The sequence below is a fragment of the Neophocaena asiaeorientalis genome, unplaced genomic scaffold (assembly GCF_003031525.2).
Source record: "Neophocaena asiaeorientalis asiaeorientalis breed wild unplaced genomic scaffold, Neophocaena_asiaeorientalis_V1.1 scaffold171, whole genome shotgun sequence".
In the NCBI taxonomy this organism is placed as follows: domain Eukaryota; kingdom Metazoa; phylum Chordata; class Mammalia; order Artiodactyla; family Phocoenidae; genus Neophocaena; species Neophocaena asiaeorientalis.
In genome coordinates, this window is record NW_020174013.1 from 4,065,143 (window position 1) to 4,084,533 (window position 19,391).

Sequence of the window (19,391 nt, forward strand, 5' to 3'; positions counted from 1 at the left end):
CATTCTGAGCTTATTTTTGTGTATGGTGTTAGGGAGTATTCTAATCTCATACTTTTACATGTACCTGTCCAGTTTTCCCAGCACCACTTATTGAATAGGCAAAGTGAGAGAGTGGCATGGACATATATACACTACCAAACGTAAAATAGATAGCTAGTGGGAAGCAGCCGCATAGCGCAGGGAGATCAGCTCGGTGCTTTGTGACCACCTAGAGGGGTGGGATAGGGAGGGTGGGAGGGAGGGAGACGCAAGAGGGAAGAGATATGGGAACATATGCATATGTATAACTGATTCACTTTGTTATAAAGCAGAAACTAACACACCACTGTAAAGCAATTATACTCCAATAAAGATGTAAAAAAATAAAAAAAATAAAGCAATGCTCTGAAGCATCAGGGTTGAAGAATAAAGTCAGAAATATTGAACAAAATGCTGAATGAACAGTTGGCCGTTTTGGGCGGGGGGAGGTTTATATAGATATGATCATCTGAGATTATCTGTGAATATATTGTTTGGGGAGTACGCTACACAGTTAATACTGCAGCAAATTATAGGAATTCTCCCACTAACAGAGCAAAGAAATCTGTTTCCCAATGGGAAGAATTTACGGCAGTGTAGGGAAACCATTCTGACAACTAATGACTCGCCGTATTATCCCACAGGCTTTCTTACCTCTTGATACCCCTACCTGGGTTCTGAGCTGCTTTTAAATGGCAGAACAAATGACTCCGAGCACTAGGTTCACTGTAATCCACACTTCATGTTACACAAGAGATTTTAATCATACGGCTTCCATACTGTTCAAAAGGGTTCATTAATACAAGAGATACAGAGCCATTTTGGCAGATTGGTATATAGAAAAAGGAGCCAGCTTTGAGATACTGGTATGACGAGTTGAGAAAAAGAGAAAAACACCCCAAGACATTTTCAGGCCCAAGGATTTCATGTAGGGAAAACATGTTTAAAATCCCTTTTAAAGCAAGAGATGCATTCGGTAGGATCTGACTTCGGATGCTGACTTTTCAGAAAGGCAGGCTAATTTTGGATAACTGTCGTGAGACCTAAGTTTGCCTTCATTACCATAATTTGCACACATTCTCCTCAAGCGTTAAACCCATGGCCGAGCGTGTGTACTAACTTGAGCACTGCTTGATAGTGAGTTAAGCCTTAAGGAAAGAAGGCTCCCCCAGACATTTTCCTAGAGTAACCTCTGATAGAGCCATGGCTAAGGATGACGCTTAGCTCCTGTGGTTGTATACTTGTTCTCTAAACAAAGCAACTTAATACGAATACTTTAAGTTTTTCCTCTTGCTTGCTACATTTCTGGTCATTTTGGGAAAAAGTTAAAAATAAAGACCAAATATAGACCTGTTGGAACACCGCCGGGGTTGAGGGGGAATCAATCGACCCCGGCTGATCAGCAGTCAACCGGAAGACTCCGTACAGCCCTGCATAGGCGGGCAGGGAGAACACTCTCGAAGTCCCTCAGCTCCTCCATTAACTCAGCTGGACCCCCAAAACCATGCTGGGCCCAGCATGATCAGGACTCCTAAACAGTCCATCAGTTGTAATACACCATGTGCCACGGCTCACCAGGATATATCTGGACCTTTCATCCATCCTTCGTTTCTCAAGGGGCGAGGCGTCCACATTCGTACTCGTCAGATCCTCCTTAGCCGTTCAACACCATAATCACAAGAGCTGCTCTTTTGTTGAATTCCACGTCCCAGATGCTTTCCTAGCTATATATTTTTATAGGCGTTTTCTCCAATCCTTACCCTGATCCTGCAAGTTAATATGGTTGTCCCTATTTCCTAAATGAAGAAACCGAGGCTCAGAGAAGTAATCTATCCATAGTCACTGAGATAATGAATATCTGAGAAGAACAGCCAGTGATTTCAGTCAAGAGACACATGGTTTAAACTGTGCTTGCTTTCAGACTCAAAAGCCAGGTTGCCAACTACGGCAAGTGTTAGCAGAAGTCACAGCATTTTCATTAAGGCTGTGGCAAAGTGGGAAAGTGGGAGAGGAACGGCACCATCCGCAGGGCTGTATTTCCCCTCAATCCTGCCTTTTCCCAAGCCCACTGCAACCCTTGTCATTGACCTTCTGTTGGTAGAGATGCAAGTCTCGTTGCTCTAAGTTGAGACTACACATCTGTCAAGATGTCAGCTAGTGACGGGAAGTAGGTCCAGAACTTCAGTTACAATAAGCTCTGATGTGTATCAGAATCACCTGTGAGCTCAACTCACATTTCTGGGCCCTCTTTAGACCTTCTGACTCCATAGGTTGGCTGTGGGTCTCAGGCATTTGCATTTTTAAAAACAAACTCCCAGGTAATTCTGATGCCCATCAAAGTTTGAAAATTACTGCTCTCAATGTTATGTTCAGGAGGACGAGGTCTTACTTAGAAGAGCGAGTACACATAACGAGCTACAGTTGCAGGCTGGAAGAAAAATTCAGCTTAGCGGGAATGCATGAAGGGATGTCCACCTGGCCTGCTTATTCTGCCCAGGATAACTTTTTCCTGTTCTGATCCATGTCTGTTTTCTATTTACTCCCATTAATGTTTGGGTCAAGAGAATCATCAGGTCTTAAGTATTTATCTTAGTTACCCAACAAATACAGCACTTCATCCAAACTTGACTAAATACGTAGAAGACAGAAATTTTGTTCTTGCAGATAATTCTGTAGTTGTGTTTTTGAAAGTTCTAATTGTAATGGGAAGCTGACCTATCAATCTATCCATCAAATCAATCTGCTCTCTCCGTGCAGGCAGGCCCTCTGGGAATGCTATCCTGTCATGATGATACTGACCAGCTTTCTAACCTTGAGAAATGCCATGATGATGTTCTGGCAGTGACATTATGCACAGCTCTGGGCTTTTGTCTTTCATAGGCCTGGTTTGTTAGCACGGCACTTGAAATTGTAGGAACAAAAGGGTCAAGAAAGCAAATGAGCTTCCACTCCCGGGGGAATCACACAGGGATGTATTCATTACCTGGCACTGAGGTTCCGAGCGCGACGAACACTACCGCGGTCACCGAATCCTTCAGGCCGATGGTGCAGCCGAAGTGGGAAGCCAGGTCTCCGATGAAAGCCGTCAGTATGCCAATCATGAGGATGGAGACGATGAAACATGCCCAGCCATTCCAGTATTCTGTAGGGGGGACGAAGGCGAAGAGAACCTTCCAGAACACAGTCAGAAAGTGCATCACGTAATCGAAGCAGGAGGGCAGCTTCTCCTCCCCACATTCATCGTCGTCATCATCTTCCCCTAGAGAGAAAGGAATGAAGAATATTTCATCAAAATCTGTGCTATCAGGGTTTTCCTCTCTCCCACTTTCTCCTTCCTAGGCCTGTTGGCCCTCCCTTGAGAGGTGGGTGAAGCTTTGGGTTTTCCAAGAGTCAATCATAATCAACCAAATCATTATTAAAGTACCGACATGCCCCCTCGCTGTGGTTCACAGATCAATAGCAAAACCTTAAGCCCCAACCAGTTCCGGTTATATGCAATCAACACATACTTTCTACTCCCACGTCACCTCCCGTGAGTATTGTCATTTCATAGAAATGAAAAGGATTTCTCCCCAAAGGCAGGAAAGTCGTGTGCCAGGCTTGGAAAGAAGCCTCCTTTAATGAAAGATGACTGACAGTTCTTCTACCAGGATTCTTTCCTTCCAGCTTGGAGTCTGGCTCCGGGGATTCATGGCCATATGATCCTGTATAGGACCATGTTCTAACAGGGCCCTCCAGCTTCATCGCCTGCAACTACTTCAAACTCAAACTTCATCCCAGCCAAATGGAATTATCTGCATTTTCTAAAACACTGTATGTAATGTACTTTCTCCTACTTTTGTCCTTTAGAACTAAACGTGCTTGGTATATCCTAATCCCTCCCTCCTTATCCTTTAAAAAAAAAAAATCACTGCCCCTGTGAAACTTCCCCTGACCACCCCCCTCCCGCCCCTTGCCCTCCAGCCTTCTGGGAACTTCCTGGGGCTTCCATAGCCCCCCCCCCTCGACACTGCTAACGCTGGATCACTGTGGTCCCTGAACAGAGGCAGGAGCACAAGGGAATTTTTCAGAAATGCAAATTTCTGGCCCCGCTGCATCAGAAACTAGGGGAGTGGGGGTGAGGTGGGAGGTGTTTGAACAAGGCTTCCAGGTGATTCTCATGCATGCTCAATTTGAGAACCAGTCTCTAGATTGTGCCTGTTCACTTTCCTTCTCCATTTGACCACGAGCCTGTCAAGGGCAGGAGTTTGTTCATTTTTGTGTCCTTAGTGTTTGGTCTAATCTCCAGCACGTGCATGCATGTATGAATTTCCACTGACTTTATGTAACTACTTAATTACATAACACACACACATATAACAATGTTGCCAAGTAAATTCACAAAGCTTACTACTTAAAGGAGCCAGGAAATTAATAGTATTCTAAAATGGAAACTTCATTTACAATGTGATATAATCCCCATTCACATATTTTAAAATTGAGCTACTGAATGTCACCTCTTCTTGAAGGGGTGGCTAGTATATATTTACGTGTTTTGTAGCCATTTTGGAAAGAACTTCTCCTTGAGACTTTGTTTCACCACTACCACCTCCCCGAACCTCGTCACCAGGGATCCACTTCCTCCAACCAATGCAGCTGGCAGCAGGTGAGGCTGTCACACTTCCCAGCTGTCTGCCCAATCTTAGATTGCCAGCATGGGGCAAACGTGCGTACTCTTCGTGAGACACTCCTTGGTGAGGCCCTCTGAAGCAGCACATAACTGGGAAACCCTCTTAAATCCGAGGAGCTTTGAGGGAAAAGTGCCTCTCACAAAACACGAGGAGTGTCTGGATTTGTAACTTGTCATCTTACAGGACGAAAGAAGAGGCAATGGTTCACTCTTCAGTGAGTGCACGGTCAGAATTATTATGCACATAAACTTTGGGGATCTGCAGAGAAAGTAGCCTCATCTTTGAGGCTCTGGAAGGTCTCCAATAAGCTCTCGGGAAGAAGCCCTCAGCAGACAATGGACTCACCTTTGGAAACGAACTAGGTAGAGGACTTGACTCAGGTCAGCTGATGGAAAAGTGAGTGACACACTAGAGTGAAAGAGACTACTTGACCATGTTAAAGTAATTGACCAAGGAGGCCATTAGACGGGAGTGGCTCTAAAGCCTTAGTAACGGAATGTAAGCAAGCAGAAACCTCAGCCAGAGTCAATTCCTATAAATACATTTGTATCTGAGAAAATGAAACCGAGGAACCAACATTCACAAACAGCCCACCTAGGCTCTCCTAAGTAAGGCAACTGCTTAAGCTAGAGCTACTCAGTTTCCTTGCTTCACTTCTGAGTCTGCTCTATAAGAGACTGTTCCCAGCTCCTAACGGCAGAGTGCCCCTAACCACTTTTGGTTTGATTCTGCCTGATGTGAATCCATGTTTGCTCAAATAAACTCTTAAAAAAACTTTTAGTGTCCCTCAGTTTATAATCAACCATTTCCTACAGTGCTCACGCTGTATGGTTATTACATATTTCTAATATCATCCGTGCCTGAAAGTAGAAGACGCTTTTAAGTAAAAGCACGTTATGGACTGAATTGTATCTCCTCCAAATTCACATGTTGAAGCCTGACCCCCAGTCAAAGAATGTGACTGTATTTGGAGATAGGGCCTTCAAAAAGATGCTTAAATGAAAACGGGGCTGTTAGGGTGGCCCTTTATCCAATCTGACTGGTGTCCTTATAAGGGGGAATTGGGACACAGAGAGATAGCAGGGACACATGCACATGGAGGAAAGACCACGTGAGGACACAGCAAGAAGGTGGCCCTTCCTTCCCCCAAGTCAAGGAAAGAGGCCTTGGGAGAAGCCGAACCTGCCAAAACCATGATCTTGGACTTTTATCCTCCAGAACTGAGAAGACGCATTTCTATTGTTTAAGCTAGCCAGTCTGGGGTATTTTGCTATGGCAACCCTAGCAAATTAGTACAGCCCCTTTGGAAGCATCCTATGGCATAGCACTGACATATAGGAAGAGCCACTCAGTGTTTCTATTACTTACTCCTTTCTTGTTTCCTTCCACTTCTTCTTTTTTCCTTCTGTTACTGAACCAGGTTCGTTTTGCCCCAAGCACAGCAAGCCAAAACGCTGAGAGGGTTTTTCCCCAAGGCAGCCAAGCGAAGAGACGGGAGAACAAACCTCAAAGCTCCCTCTATGAAAGCAGAGGGTTCCGGGTATTTATGGGATGACGAATAAAGAAGCAGAGTGGTCTGGGGTGTGGGGAGCATGGGGAAAGGCGATTGGAAAAAGGTGCGGTAATCTTGGTTCTGCGCAGGCGTAACTAAGCATGTTCAAACGTCACTGAGCGAGCACCCGCGCATGCCCAGTTGGAGGGTCAGCGGTCCCACCCAGTCTTAACCAGCTCAGTTCCAACTAGACACAGCTGACTCCAAGTTCCTAAAACAACTTGGGCCAACATCTTATTGTTTAAGCTACTTGGAGGACCTGCAAGTCTCAAAATGGCCTTGATTAGTGAGGGCAGGTGAAATGGATTTGACTCTCAGTTTCACTTCTTTCACCTTTCTTCCCATTTCACTTTTACCCTCCACTTGAGCTCCAGGTGGAACTCACTGTGAGAGCTGCAATTGTCAGTCCTTGTTTGAGGGGGGTAGGAAGAAGAGGACCGTGCTAATGATTTCTCTACCTCATTTTCTCCCTGCTTCCCAGTCCAAAGGGGGGACTGCATGTACCCCAGGAAAGCTCAGAAAAAGCACTAGACTTTCTAGTTATATTTATTTTGTATCTGATCCTTCAAAATATCTCTATTTGTAAATATTTTATCATTTCATAGGGGGTATGATTAAAACAGTTTGGAAAACACTAGATTTTAATCAATCATTCATAGAAACACAGATTATTCTGCCTCTAACTCTGCAAAATTACTTAATTTGGGGTGTCCAAGTCTCATACTGTGGAGACGAACAAGAAAACAAATAATGAAGCTTCTGAGAAGAAATGACACATAAATTGAGAGTAGATGTTGTATTTGTCTTCAAGATGGAAATAATAACCCCTTTCCCATGAAGGATGTGCAAGGGAATAATTAGATCATTTCTGCAAAGTGTTTGAGGATATTTCAAGGTAATGATTAGCATGGTAGTTATCATTATTTTCCTCCACCTAGGGTTGTTACTGCGTTTCCCCATCATTATTTAATTACTTGGTCAAGATGCTGGGTCCTAAGGTGACACTCTCGGTTTTTAAAAACAAAATCTAATATTGCCCTCTGGAATTAACTTTATGACTTGTAAGTGTACAATGCAAAATGTGTGTGCGTGTGCATGCAAGAGAGAGAGAGAGGGGGAGAATTTCCTTCTGTAGGCTTCCAACATTATAAGGAATATTAAACATCTTAATGCTTAAGTCTGGACTGGGAGGCCCATCTGTTTTATTGCATTTGAAAGTAGAAGTGGCTTCCCATCTTTTTCCTGGTATCTCACTGCTCTTTATAAATTTTAATCTCCCACTCAGATGTTATTTAAATATTAAAAATGACCCCTGACTGCCATGTATGAGGCACAATTACCTTGTCTTGGAGAAGGACAAAGAAATATTACGTTCATTCATCACCACCTGGACTATACTTAAAAGTGTGCTCCTTGCAAAGAGCAGTGGAGCATTAAACACACACACACACACACACACACACACACACACACACCTGGAGCATCTTTTATGTGATGGTAGAGATGAGAGTAATTTGCTGGTATGTTTGCCAGCTCAGGGTTACTGGATGCTGTGTAATTCTTTCAAGTCTCTCTTCTGTATTAGCAAAGAAACAGGCAGGTTGATGGGTTTCCTTTTATAGGATCCCAAACAAAGGATCCTCTTATCCCAGAATCCTTCCTTTCAGCTTTATGGATTTCAGCAATGGGAAGATAACAAACAAGCTGTATTTGATTAATCCCTCCCATGGCTTTTTAAATGGTTTCCTTGATTCATACTGGATTTCCTAAATATAACTACAAAAGTAGTCTAATCATTAAAATCACAGAGAGTAGACAGAGCATCCCTTCAACTACTGATATAATGGTACTTGCCCTGGCCCTACTCTGGAGCATGAGAACAAGGGCATTGTCAGCACAATTAATTGATCAAGAAAGGCAATCCCTGGGCTTGGCACCTGCAGAGTACACAGCAGCTAAAGTAAACCAGGTGTTAATTTGTAGAGATGCTCAGGGTTTGGCCTCAGGGAGAACTTAAAGAACTAGAAATAGAGGTTGCTGGGGTGTAATGGACATTTGGGTCTGAAGACTTAAGTCAATTTCTGGTTCTAATAGCTTGTTTGGGGGCAAGACACTTGACCTTCCTGGGCCTCAATTCTTCATCAGAAGAGTTTCCTAAATCCCACATCACAGAGCTATTGTAAGGAGCAGGAGAGGAAATGTCCAAGTCCTTTGTAAAACTGCAAACCCCTTTACAGACAGATGTGCCATATTCCATCATTGTTATTTGTCAGAAGAAAGGCAGTAAATCAATATGATCTGAGTATCTTGACTGCACAGAATCTATATTCTGTTTGAATGAGCCGTTACCACTACAGCTTCCCCGAGCTGCTTGGTTTTAAGAAGAAAAAAGGAAGAAAGGAGAGGAAGAAAGGAAGAGGGAGAGAACATGATGGGGTGTCTACTAAATGTCAGACACTGAGCTAACTTTTCTCACATACCTGATCTTATTTAATCCCTACAGTAACCGCATCATAAATCCCATCGTACAGATGAAGTTCAGAGATGTTAAGTGACTTTCTAAAATAATGACACAGTAAGTGGCTGAGTTGGGATTTGATCTAACAGCCCAGGGAACATTTTACTTCCCATGATGTCTTGCTGAAGCGAGTTGAGGACTACAGCATCGATCGTCACACACTGATTCAAAGTTTGAACCTGAGAATTCTTCTGATGCCCCATGCTATAGAAATGCAATGTTGTCTTTTTTGTAGGACTGTAAAAATGATGTTGCAGCATCAGTAATGTTTGTCTTCTAATTTATTTTCTAGCTATGATATGTTTTTGGCAGTCAGCCATATGCTCTTTCTCGAGTTCCTGGGGACCAACTAAACCCAGGAGACAAGACAATACAGTAAGGGAGAGCATCATGGTTATGGCTGATGTTGAATCTCTAGAGTGTGGCAAGTTATTTTCATTTCCAGTCGTCAAAGGCCAACCATTTGAATCAAACATCCTGGTTTGCATCTAGCTCTTCACTCTAGAATTTGGGAAACTGGCTTAAATTATCACAACTCTGTAATGGAAAGCAGTTTAGAGAATCTTGTTAATCGGAGAAACTGACTTTCAATTCCTTCTAGATATTCATTTATTTATAATTAGTCCATTTTTATTTTGCGAGACTATCCTCCAACTATGAGAATAATGAGAATGATGAGGGTGCTTTCCGGGCGCATTACACGATGGATTTAGGATGATATTTGTGGGCAACCACACTGCCTTCATGAGATCTTCTAAGCCCAATAAGTGTTACTCAGCAGCCTCATGTAATATACAAATCAATAACCATGAAGGTAGAGCACTACAGTGGTTTTCTTCATTCTGTAGACATTGTTTTGGGCATAATTTCTTTCTGAAATTTTATTCCTTTTTTCCTGTGTGGTTGATTTGATTTTGTTTCTCTTTAGTTTCTGAGCACAAAGATTTGTTCTCTTCAAACGGATTAACAAGCTAATTTGTTACTGAATGGGCTTTCTCTTCCATAGCTATCACTTTTTTTTTTTGCAACCCGATATACAATAATTATAAATCAAGTTCTACTCTTCTGTTGTGTATTTCCATTTCTCTTATTCAAAGGTTCTTACAAAATTACTAAATATTTTAAATGAAAGAAACTTTAGCAATCAGCTAATTTACCCCTTCTAATTTTAAGAGAACAAACTGAGAACTGATTCAACTGATGAATTTTTGTTCACCCGACAGAAAAACCCGAGCGAACTTTTTGGCCAAATACTTATTCTCTGATGCAAAGTAGAAGATGTCAGCAACTTTTCTTCCAAGTATATTGCAAGATAATTCCTTATCAACAGAGATCTCAAAACATAATTCACTCAAATTTCTAGATCTATGAGTTGCCAAAGCACAGGGAAAGAATACAGACATTTGCTTCTATCAAATGAAATGTGTGGGGATTAGAAAAATACCTGAACTTAAAGCACTGGAAGGGTTTCGGAACCTGCCCACGTCAGCTCCCCGTTTAATGTGAATTTCTTTAAAATCTCTTTGCCAAATAGTCACCCATGCCACACTTGAGAGTCTCAGCTATTAGGGAGTTCATAGTCTCACAATGCACAGTTTAACAGCTCTGACTGTCAGCTTGGGCTGGTAGGTCCATTCATTTGTCCGGGTCCCATTCCTTAAGCCATGTGGAGTAAGTTTAATCGTGTTCCACATGACATTCCTTCAGGTACTTGATGCTGGCTCCTCTCATTTCACCCTCAGTCCTCGCTCCAAGTTCAGTCTGGCCATGCTCCTCTGAGCAGTCTGCTTCTTCTTCTTTTTTTAATTTTTATTTTCTATTGGAGTCTAGTTGACTAACAATGTTGTGTTAGTTCCAGGTGTACAGCAAAGCGATTCAGTTATACACATACATGTATCTATTCTTTTTCAAATTCTTTTCCCATTTAGCTTATTACAGAATACTGAGCAGTGTTCCCTGTGTTATGCAGTAGGTCCTTGCTGGTTACCTATTTTAAATAGAGCAGCGTGTATGCGGAAGGGTAGGGGGAAGGGATAGATTGGGAGTTTGGGACTGACATGTACACAGCCTTCTCTTTTAGAATGCAGTGCATGGAGCTGAACGCAACTCCAAGAGGCGCTTATTTGCCTGCACCGGGGAAGGTCTTCCACCATCCTCATTCTGGGCACTTTTGTTACTGAACACGTTGGGCTGACATCACACATTGTCACACGAGTAAACCAACACCAACAATCCACTCTTCCAAAGACATTTCTAGGTCATGTCTTCCATTTTCCACACTAGCGGAATTGATTTTGGGGGACACAATTGTACAACCCTTCACCTATCCTTAATAGGAAGTGATTAAAAGAAGTGATTACTTACTGTCTTTTCAATCCATGTAAAACTTTGTCATGAGACAACTCGAACCTTGATAGCATACCCGTTCTTTCTAAGAAGTGTCATTCTTGAAGCCTTCTTTAAAATGTATTTGGATTATGACAAAGTCTCTTGGTGTGGCTAGTTATCCTTGGGGGTGGCGGGCTGTGGGCCCTTCTGATGGTCTCTAGTCTCACTGCCCTCGTCCTCTGCAGCCAACGGCCTGAGAGCAAGCCTGGTCATATATCAAGAGGCCCGTCTTTATTAAGTCATGGGGATCAGAATTAGTGTGGAGACCCCACGCCTAAAATCCACTGTGCCTAGACACCCACAGCTAGGAGTATGTCCTTTATTCTAGAGACGACTTGACTGATCTCTAGTTTTCATTCTATTTCCTTGGAGAGATGCATTGGATATCAACATCATGTTGTAAGAAATACGAGTTCGAGACTGCTGTAGCTTTGTGACTTGAACTTCTGGCCTGTTCTTAGAGGGAGAGGACACCTATACAGGCCCCGTTAATCATCCCCACCATCTACTTCCAAGCCAGAGATAGCTATGGGCCGTTCTGCCCCACAGGACCAGTGCTACTTTCACTCCATACTTGGGCGGTTAAGGAAAGGTGATATGTGACAATCCTGAAAGGGACACTTGAAGGCAGCTCACTCTCTGCGCATAACTTTCAACCCTGTTGGAAACAAATGAACCCCTGGGTGAAATTTTCCACAAAGAACAGAATGCTTAATAGTTTAGGTCATTATGGACCTTGTTAGGATGGTTGACACAGCACAAGAAATATCTAACGTGACAGAAATATTTCTCAGCAAATGTAGCCGCTGTCAAAATGAAAAACGGATCCACTAAGGAGTTCTAGCTCCATGCAAGTTTGATTATTAGCCAAATGAATCAGTTTAAAGCTGAAACTCGATTGCTTTTTAAAGAATTCCTCTATGTGAGCTGAGGGCTCCTAAATGACTGTGGGCTGACAGAATTAGTCACGTGTGGCTTTTGCCCCAAGCTTTATTTTTGCAAAATCACTCCAAGTCAGGCTGAGTCTTGAAATTCAGAGGGTCCTCTTACCCTTTATTGATTGTAGGATTGACAGAATTTCAGGCTCTTGCAATAAAGAAGCATCTTGCCTGCAGACTGGAGCACCTAAGAAATAAACCTCCAAAAAGTAGAAGTGATACGCAGCAAGTGTAGATGCCTCCTGCTAGTTTAGATGGTTTAGTTAAAGTGGGTAGTATGTGGGCACACTAGATTCCAAGACTGGACCGAGGGCTCTGATAACTCTTTGTAAATACCAGCAGCTGTGTCTGAGTTAGCCTCCTGGAGTGTGGGAAGCTGAGCCTTGGAGGAACTGTTTGGGCAGCAATAACCCTGTAATTGTCAACAGCAACAAAAATCAACATCATGTCCTAGGAAAATGTTGAAATTTATATAAACGGTAGATGTGTATCAAAGGTTGCCCCACATGCAGAGGAGCACAAAGACGATCTAGATTCTCTTAAGATGCTGCTGCAATTAAACTATAAATTCAGATTCTCTTACTAAGTGCCTAACTACCTTCATGCATATGGGTCAATACACACATTCCACTTACTCTCCCAGCAATCTGGTAAAGTAGGTATGATTTTCTCCATTTTAAAGATGAAGAAACGAAGGCTCACAGTTTAAGTGACTTGCTTATGAGATTTAAACTCTTTTCACTTTATTGCAATTACTTGACCCATTTTTCCCAGAGAAAAAAACCTCTGTGGTTTGTCCAGCAACAATCCAATCTGATAAAAATCTAAGCTCATCTGACATTACTTTATGAAAAGTGTAATTGGGAAATAACCTACCTCCTTAAAATAAACCCCTTCATATGCTACCGTGTATAAAATATTGAATGCTCTTTCAGGGAATGAACGGATGACCCTACTTCCTTTCTTCTTCCTAAAGAGTCTGGTTTTCTTTTACTCTTTGGGAAAATCCTCTACTAGTGGTTTATGTCAGCCCTGGGGGGAAGTGGGATTTTCTTCATACTGTGGCAAACATCAATCTCTGCACAGAGAATGGAATGGACTCTAGATAGCTCTTGGGCAAAGACAACTCCCCTGCTTTGTGACTGCTTTCCTGGTCTCAGGACCACTTGAAGGGACTTTCTTCTGATCATGGGGTTTGTGAGTTGATCTGCCAGCAAACTGGTGATGAAAGTGGGGTATCTAGAAATCTCATCATAGCCTCGGTTTGCACAATACAAAGTGACTGCAATCATTCAGGGTGCACCTCATCTGCTCGTCCCTGGTCCCTTCTCTCTGTTGTGATTTTCATTGAGTTGCCAGTAAACAGGGCTCTGCACTGACAGCAAAGAGGCTTTGATGATTTCCATGTTCTTGGGCACCTCACAGATTCATCTCCTGGAAACAAAGGCTAGCCTCAACTAACTTTCTCTTTGGTGCTGTTGAAAAGATAAATGAGACTTTTTTTTTTTTTTTTTTTTTGCGGTACGTAGGCCTCTCACCATTGTGGCCTCTCCCGTTGTGGAGCACAGGCTCCAGACGTGCAGGCTCAGCGGCCATGGCTCACGGGCCCAGCCGCTCTGCAGCATGTGGGATATTCCCGGACCGGGGCACGAACCTGTGTCCCCTGCATCAGCAGGCGGACTCAACCACTGTGCCACCTGGGAAGCCCGAGACTTTTTTAAAGAGAAGTGAGAATCTTATATGTAGTGAAATCGGTTTTGGACAAGAAGATTAGCTCCTTAGTGGAATTCAGATGGAGCATCTGTTCCCTGACTGCACGTGAACACTTCCTTTAAAGGGTAGGCTGCCTAAGGTGGGTGTTGACAATCAGATTTGTCTGTTCGTCAGTGGATTTTTCATCTCTCGTAAAAAAAAAAAAATCCTGTAATGGAGCTGTTTGATGCTTTTCTTTAATATAAAGCATCTTTAAAATATCCCCTCCCCTCTCATTATCAATGTCTGTGGCCTATTTTCCTTATTTGGTTAAGGCATGGAGAAAATGCTGTTACGTCTATAGGTCTGATCTCTAAAAGTATTTCAGGTCACTGTTTTGTCCCATAAGCCTAGGCTGAACCTCTAACCTGAACCAATATCCCTAGTAAAATAACCAATAAACCTCTTCTTCAAAGGGAATGCAGTGGTTAAAAGAGTAACTTTATTTGTACCATTCGTATCTGCAGTGAATATTTATTCATCATTTACATGTCAGGTACAGTTCTAGGCATTGAAACTGCAGACAAATAAGACCCCATAGAATGTCCATTCTGGTAAGGAGAGATTGATAGTAATCAAGTAAAACGAATGAACAAACATCATTTCAGATGTTGATCTGGGCTCTGAAGACTCTGAAGTCAGATAGTATAATAAAGAGTGACTGGGTTGTACAGAAAGTCCTCTGAGGTGGTGACCCGTGAGCTGAGACCTTAATGCTGAGAACATCCGGACATGGAGGGAAAGCCTTCCATGCAGGGGAAAAAACTTATGCACAAGCCCTAAGGCAAGAGCAAAGTACGAGGAATAAAAGCAATAAGCTTGTGGCCTATGGGCATTAGATTCTGGGATGCACAAGTGTGACAAGATGGAAAGAGTACCAACCTTGGAACCAGAACCTATGGGTCCAAGCGTGAATCCCAACTTCTGTTTCCCCATCTCATAAACGGGTTCCTGAATACCTACTGCACAGGGTTGCCGTGTGAGGCTGGTGTGAACACAAAACAACTATTCAAGAGCAGGGCCATTCACTTCTTTGAATGCTGCTAAACTGTTGGCCCAAGAAAGTTGTGGTCTTTGCTTCACTTAATCCTGAAGCATTACGTCATCAAGAAACCCAGAGGTCCTTAGGTGACATCAGGGGATAGGCATGGAATAAGGGCAAAGGTGCTGGTTCCATAAATGCCAACTTGGAAAGAATAATAAGAGTGGTGCTATGTGGTGTAGCAAGTACCCTGGATTCTGAAACAGGCTCTGTGTGACCTTGGAGGAAACTCTTTCCCTCTCTGGTCTCAGCTTCTTATTTATTAAAAAAAAGCAAGGTTGGACTAGCTGATCAGTAAGCTCCTTTTCAGGTTTGCACCAGGATTCTGGTCTAAGATGCTTTCTCAGGACAGAAGAGACAACACCCAGCCAGATGTGAACAGGCACAGGCAAGGCAGGAGAGAGGCACGGGCTGTTGGGTTTTGTCAAAGCCTGTTGGTCCAGGCAAGTGGCTTTTCACTGCAGGAGTCAGAATGACAAGGTTTTTATCAAGACAGAAGGCTGTTAACAGCAAGAATTAATGCTGCAAGTCACTTTCACAAGGCTCCTCCACCTGTGTGTGTGTGTGTGTGTGTGTGTGTGTGTGTGTGTGTGTTTTGGGGGGGATTGGTTATGTTTTCTCCTCCTTCCACCTCGCTGGATTACGCTGAAATGTTTCCCCCACTGCAAACAGTGTACAAAGGCTCCCGCCTTGGGATGAAACCCCCCTCAATACCTCGTGCACTGATTTGGAAGCAACAACTAAAACTGTATTCACATCGCAGCAACCGAAGCCAACAGAAGAGCTACTGGATCCAGTGATGGTGCATTGTTTGCAGAGCTGAGCTGCTGCCTCTCCTCCAAACCACATTAGAGATGTGACTCCAGGCTTACAAATAAAAACGCTGAATCATTCCCAAGCCTTTGGTACAGTGTTTTCCTCAAGATTCTGTAATAAGCAATTTAAGAGAAAAACAGCCCAACAAGCCAGTATTCTTTTCAGAAATATTAGCTAAAGCCAGGGGCCAGAAAATAATTGCTTGGTTCTCCCGCCTTCTTGTTCTCTCACCGCTGTGTGGCTGGCCTGCCTCTTTCAGAAACTAAGAGTTGAAGCTACCTGATTCAACATTTTATTCTGCTACCACTGACATTTTAAAGTTGATAGATATCCTAGATTTGCTTTATCTACCTACCAATATGGCCCTAGAATATCTGCCATAAATAGTTTCTTTATGGAACTCACCGTCATCCTCTTTGTTACTCATGCCCTCTGCTTTTCCTCGTTCTCATTTTGGATCATAATAACCAGCCAAAAAACACTCAAATTCCACTAAGGAAACTGACAGAAAATGCAATTTAAAATATGGATTTGCATATCCAATTTGCATATGCAAAAATCAATCTATTATGTGGGTACAATTACATGCATTTGTATATCTGTATGTTCTGTGTATATTATATATGAATTACATGTGTCTGAAACTCTTTGAAATATGGCATATGTATGGATGAGGGTATGTGTGTGTTTATATAGATTTTTTCTAGATCAGACATGGCAGTATGATATAGGGAAAACAGGCTTTTAATCCAGTTACATGTAGATTAGAAAACACTGATTCCCACCGAAATTCATTCACTCTTTATTCAACAAATTCTTATCACTGTCAAACACTGGCCTGGGTACTAGAGAAATAGTGGTAAACAGGACAGATTTGCTGTTGTTAAAAAAAGTATTTTAATTTAGACTCTTTCTACTTCCAAGAGGACTTGAGCAGATCTGTACCTATTAATAAAGTTAAACTACTTTAAGATAAAATAGGACCAAAAAATATCTGAAGAAAGCAGAAATAAAGGACACTTTCAGACACATAAGTTGAGTGAATATTGAATACTTGGACAAAAAAATTGACTAAGCTTTCTGATGGTCAAAGCAAATAAGAAAACACTGAAAAAAATTAATTTGCTGAAAAAAACAAAACTCCTTTTCTTTAAAGTAGGAATTTATCATGTTTTCTTTTTTTTCTTGCGGTACACAGGCCTCTCACTGTTGTGGTCTCTCCTGTTGCGGAGCACAGGCTCCAGATGCGCAGGCTCAGCGGCCATGGCTCACGGGCCCAGCCGCTCCGTGGCATGTGGGATCTTCCCGGACCGGGGCACGAACCCGTGTCCCCTGCATTGGCAGGCGGACTCTCAACCACTGCGCCACCAGGGAAGCCCTATCATGTTTTCTTTAACTATAGTAAGGGACATCTTGAATAATAACTCTAACTCTAAGGAAAGATAAAAATACTTTTCAAATATTATACTTTAAAGGTAAAAAATAAAATTATTAATTTATAATCCAGTGAGAGCAGTTTTGATAGAGGCTCTGATAAAAAGTTAAAGAAGCTTTACTTTCCTGATATCTAATGCAAAGCAAGGAAGAGCAGCTACTGAATTGAACGTGACCATTACACAGTGTGTCTTAAGCATTAGATCTCTTAAATGAGCTCTGGCCCAGTTGGTGTAATTACCCAGTTTATCTAATATGTACTCTAAGGCAGATGTTTCACTGGATTAAAGCCAGAGCTCTAAATTTCAAATAGCAGTGCCATTGAGAGTAAGTCGACATGTATTGCTGAAAATGAAAGGTCCTTCAGAGGACCCTTCAGTACTTCTATGTTCCAAAAACAGAGGTCTTCCATGTTCCAAAACATGGAAGTGTTTTGGAACACTTCCATGTTCCAAAAACAGAGGTCATCCATTCCAATGCCCTAACCTGTTTGTGGCCCATCAAACACACATTGTATATCTGATTTAATTATTAAAGAAAAGGGCACATTGACCAGAAGTAAAGAATGTCCATGTTAAAAACAAAACCTAAATGCCTCCCTTCCTGGCACTCCAATGCTGGTCCTCCTTGGATGACAAGACTCTCTTCCCAGGTGCCAAGGCCATATTGACTTGCTGAGAACGTGCTGGTCTGTTGTCTTTTTTTCTTGAAACCTTGAAGAAATGTATCCCTGACTTGTATAATGTTCTTTGTTCTGACGAGATATAAGACTGTGCTGAAAAACATGCTTCTCAGGAGCAGTTTCTCAGAGGAATCTGGGAAGCTGTCTTGCAGGCTATAGTCTTCAGTTTGGCTCAAATAAAACTCTTTTCTATTTTTGTTATAGATTGTTTATTGATTATTTTCATTGACATAGTAGACAAGCACTAAATGGTAACATTATTTAAGCAGAAAGTGGGCTGAAATTTTATACATAGGTTTTGGACCAACTTCCTTAGAGGTAACTGTACCTACCATTTCTCAGGAAACCTCAGCTTTTTTCATGAACCTCAGTCAATTTCTATTTTTACATAAAGGATAATTAAGAATCTTTATAGTCATACAAGAAACAGGACAAAAATGAAAACTCCCAAATCCCTAACACCCTCTTCCCTCTTTGTTTTTCTGATTTTCTCAAAGTCACATGAAGTCTGTGTCAAACCTGACCTAGCAGGATTATTTTTTTTCAGCTGCTTAAATGGGATTTCTGTATGACCCAGGGGTTTACACATTAAGTAATGAGAGTGTCTCCATAGTAATGATGTTTGATGATAGATCCTAGAAAGATTCCTGCTTAGACCAGATGGCACGGCAACCCCTTGAAACTCACTGGAGGTGCCATTTTTATTATTTGCTATTTAGGACTTGGGCAGTGGATCAGTCTTCAGGTTGACAGGATGGTCAAAGTGAATTATTGTTCATGGGCACCATTGAGGTGACAGTTTTTGCTATTAAATAATTCAGTTTATCTGAGAGCACTTATTACTCTACATAACATGCATGGATGAAAGACCGATGACAGAAGCATCCCCCAAACTGAGCTAGTCTCCAGACTGGAATGGTAGACTCAGGAGACCACACCCACTCCACCTGTTTATTTAGCTGGTGTCGGTGTCTCTGATTTTAATCTACTGTGAAGTGTAGTGAGGGTGGACAGGCCAGTCACGTCTAAGATCCTGGCCTCCTGTTGAATGTCTACCCTTCTTCTGTCAAGGATTCCACAGGGATTTCTGGGCTCCAATTACCAAGCAGGAAGAAAATTAGAAATATTCGAATCGTCCTCTCACTTCGTTTCTTTTTTTACAATGGAAGACTATCTTCTCATCCCTTTCCTTCTAGGAGAATAGATGTGAACTGCATGCTGTTGTTATGCTGAACATTTACTATAAGCAAGCCAGGAAGGTGAGCAGAGTGTATTTTTTTTTCCATTGCTCAGAATCAGGTGGTCCATGAGACATGATGCCATCAGGGCTGCTGTACAGATACAGCTGACATCCACAGAGCTCCCAAAGTTCTATACTGGCTGGTTTCTTAGAACTCGCCTGGTCCAACCCTCTCACTTTACTGATGGTGACACTCAAATTCGGAAAGATTAAATACTTTGTCAAGTTACACAGTTGACAAGAGACAGAATCAAGACTACAAAAAGGCTTTTTTTTTTGGCCACTTTTGAGTGTTCCTTCATTATGAGAAGTCCAACAGATATTATATCAGATATGCAAAA

The 19,391-nt window shown here is 42.2% G+C and overlaps 1 protein-coding gene across 8 annotated transcripts in view; it reads right to left on the bottom strand.

Moving 5' to 3' along the window:
- SLC8A1 (solute carrier family 8 member A1) overlaps positions 1 to 19,391 on the bottom strand; it is a 344,018-nt gene that overhangs the window by 41,780 nt on the left and 282,847 nt on the right. For all 8 annotated transcript variants that reach the window (XM_024753507.1, XM_024753505.1, XM_024753504.1 and 5 more), the window contains one exon: positions 3,002 to 3,277. In XM_024753507.1, coding sequence (XP_024609275.1) covers positions 3,002 to 3,277 — 276 coding nt within the window. The remainder of the gene's footprint in view (positions 1 to 3,001; positions 3,278 to 19,391) is intronic.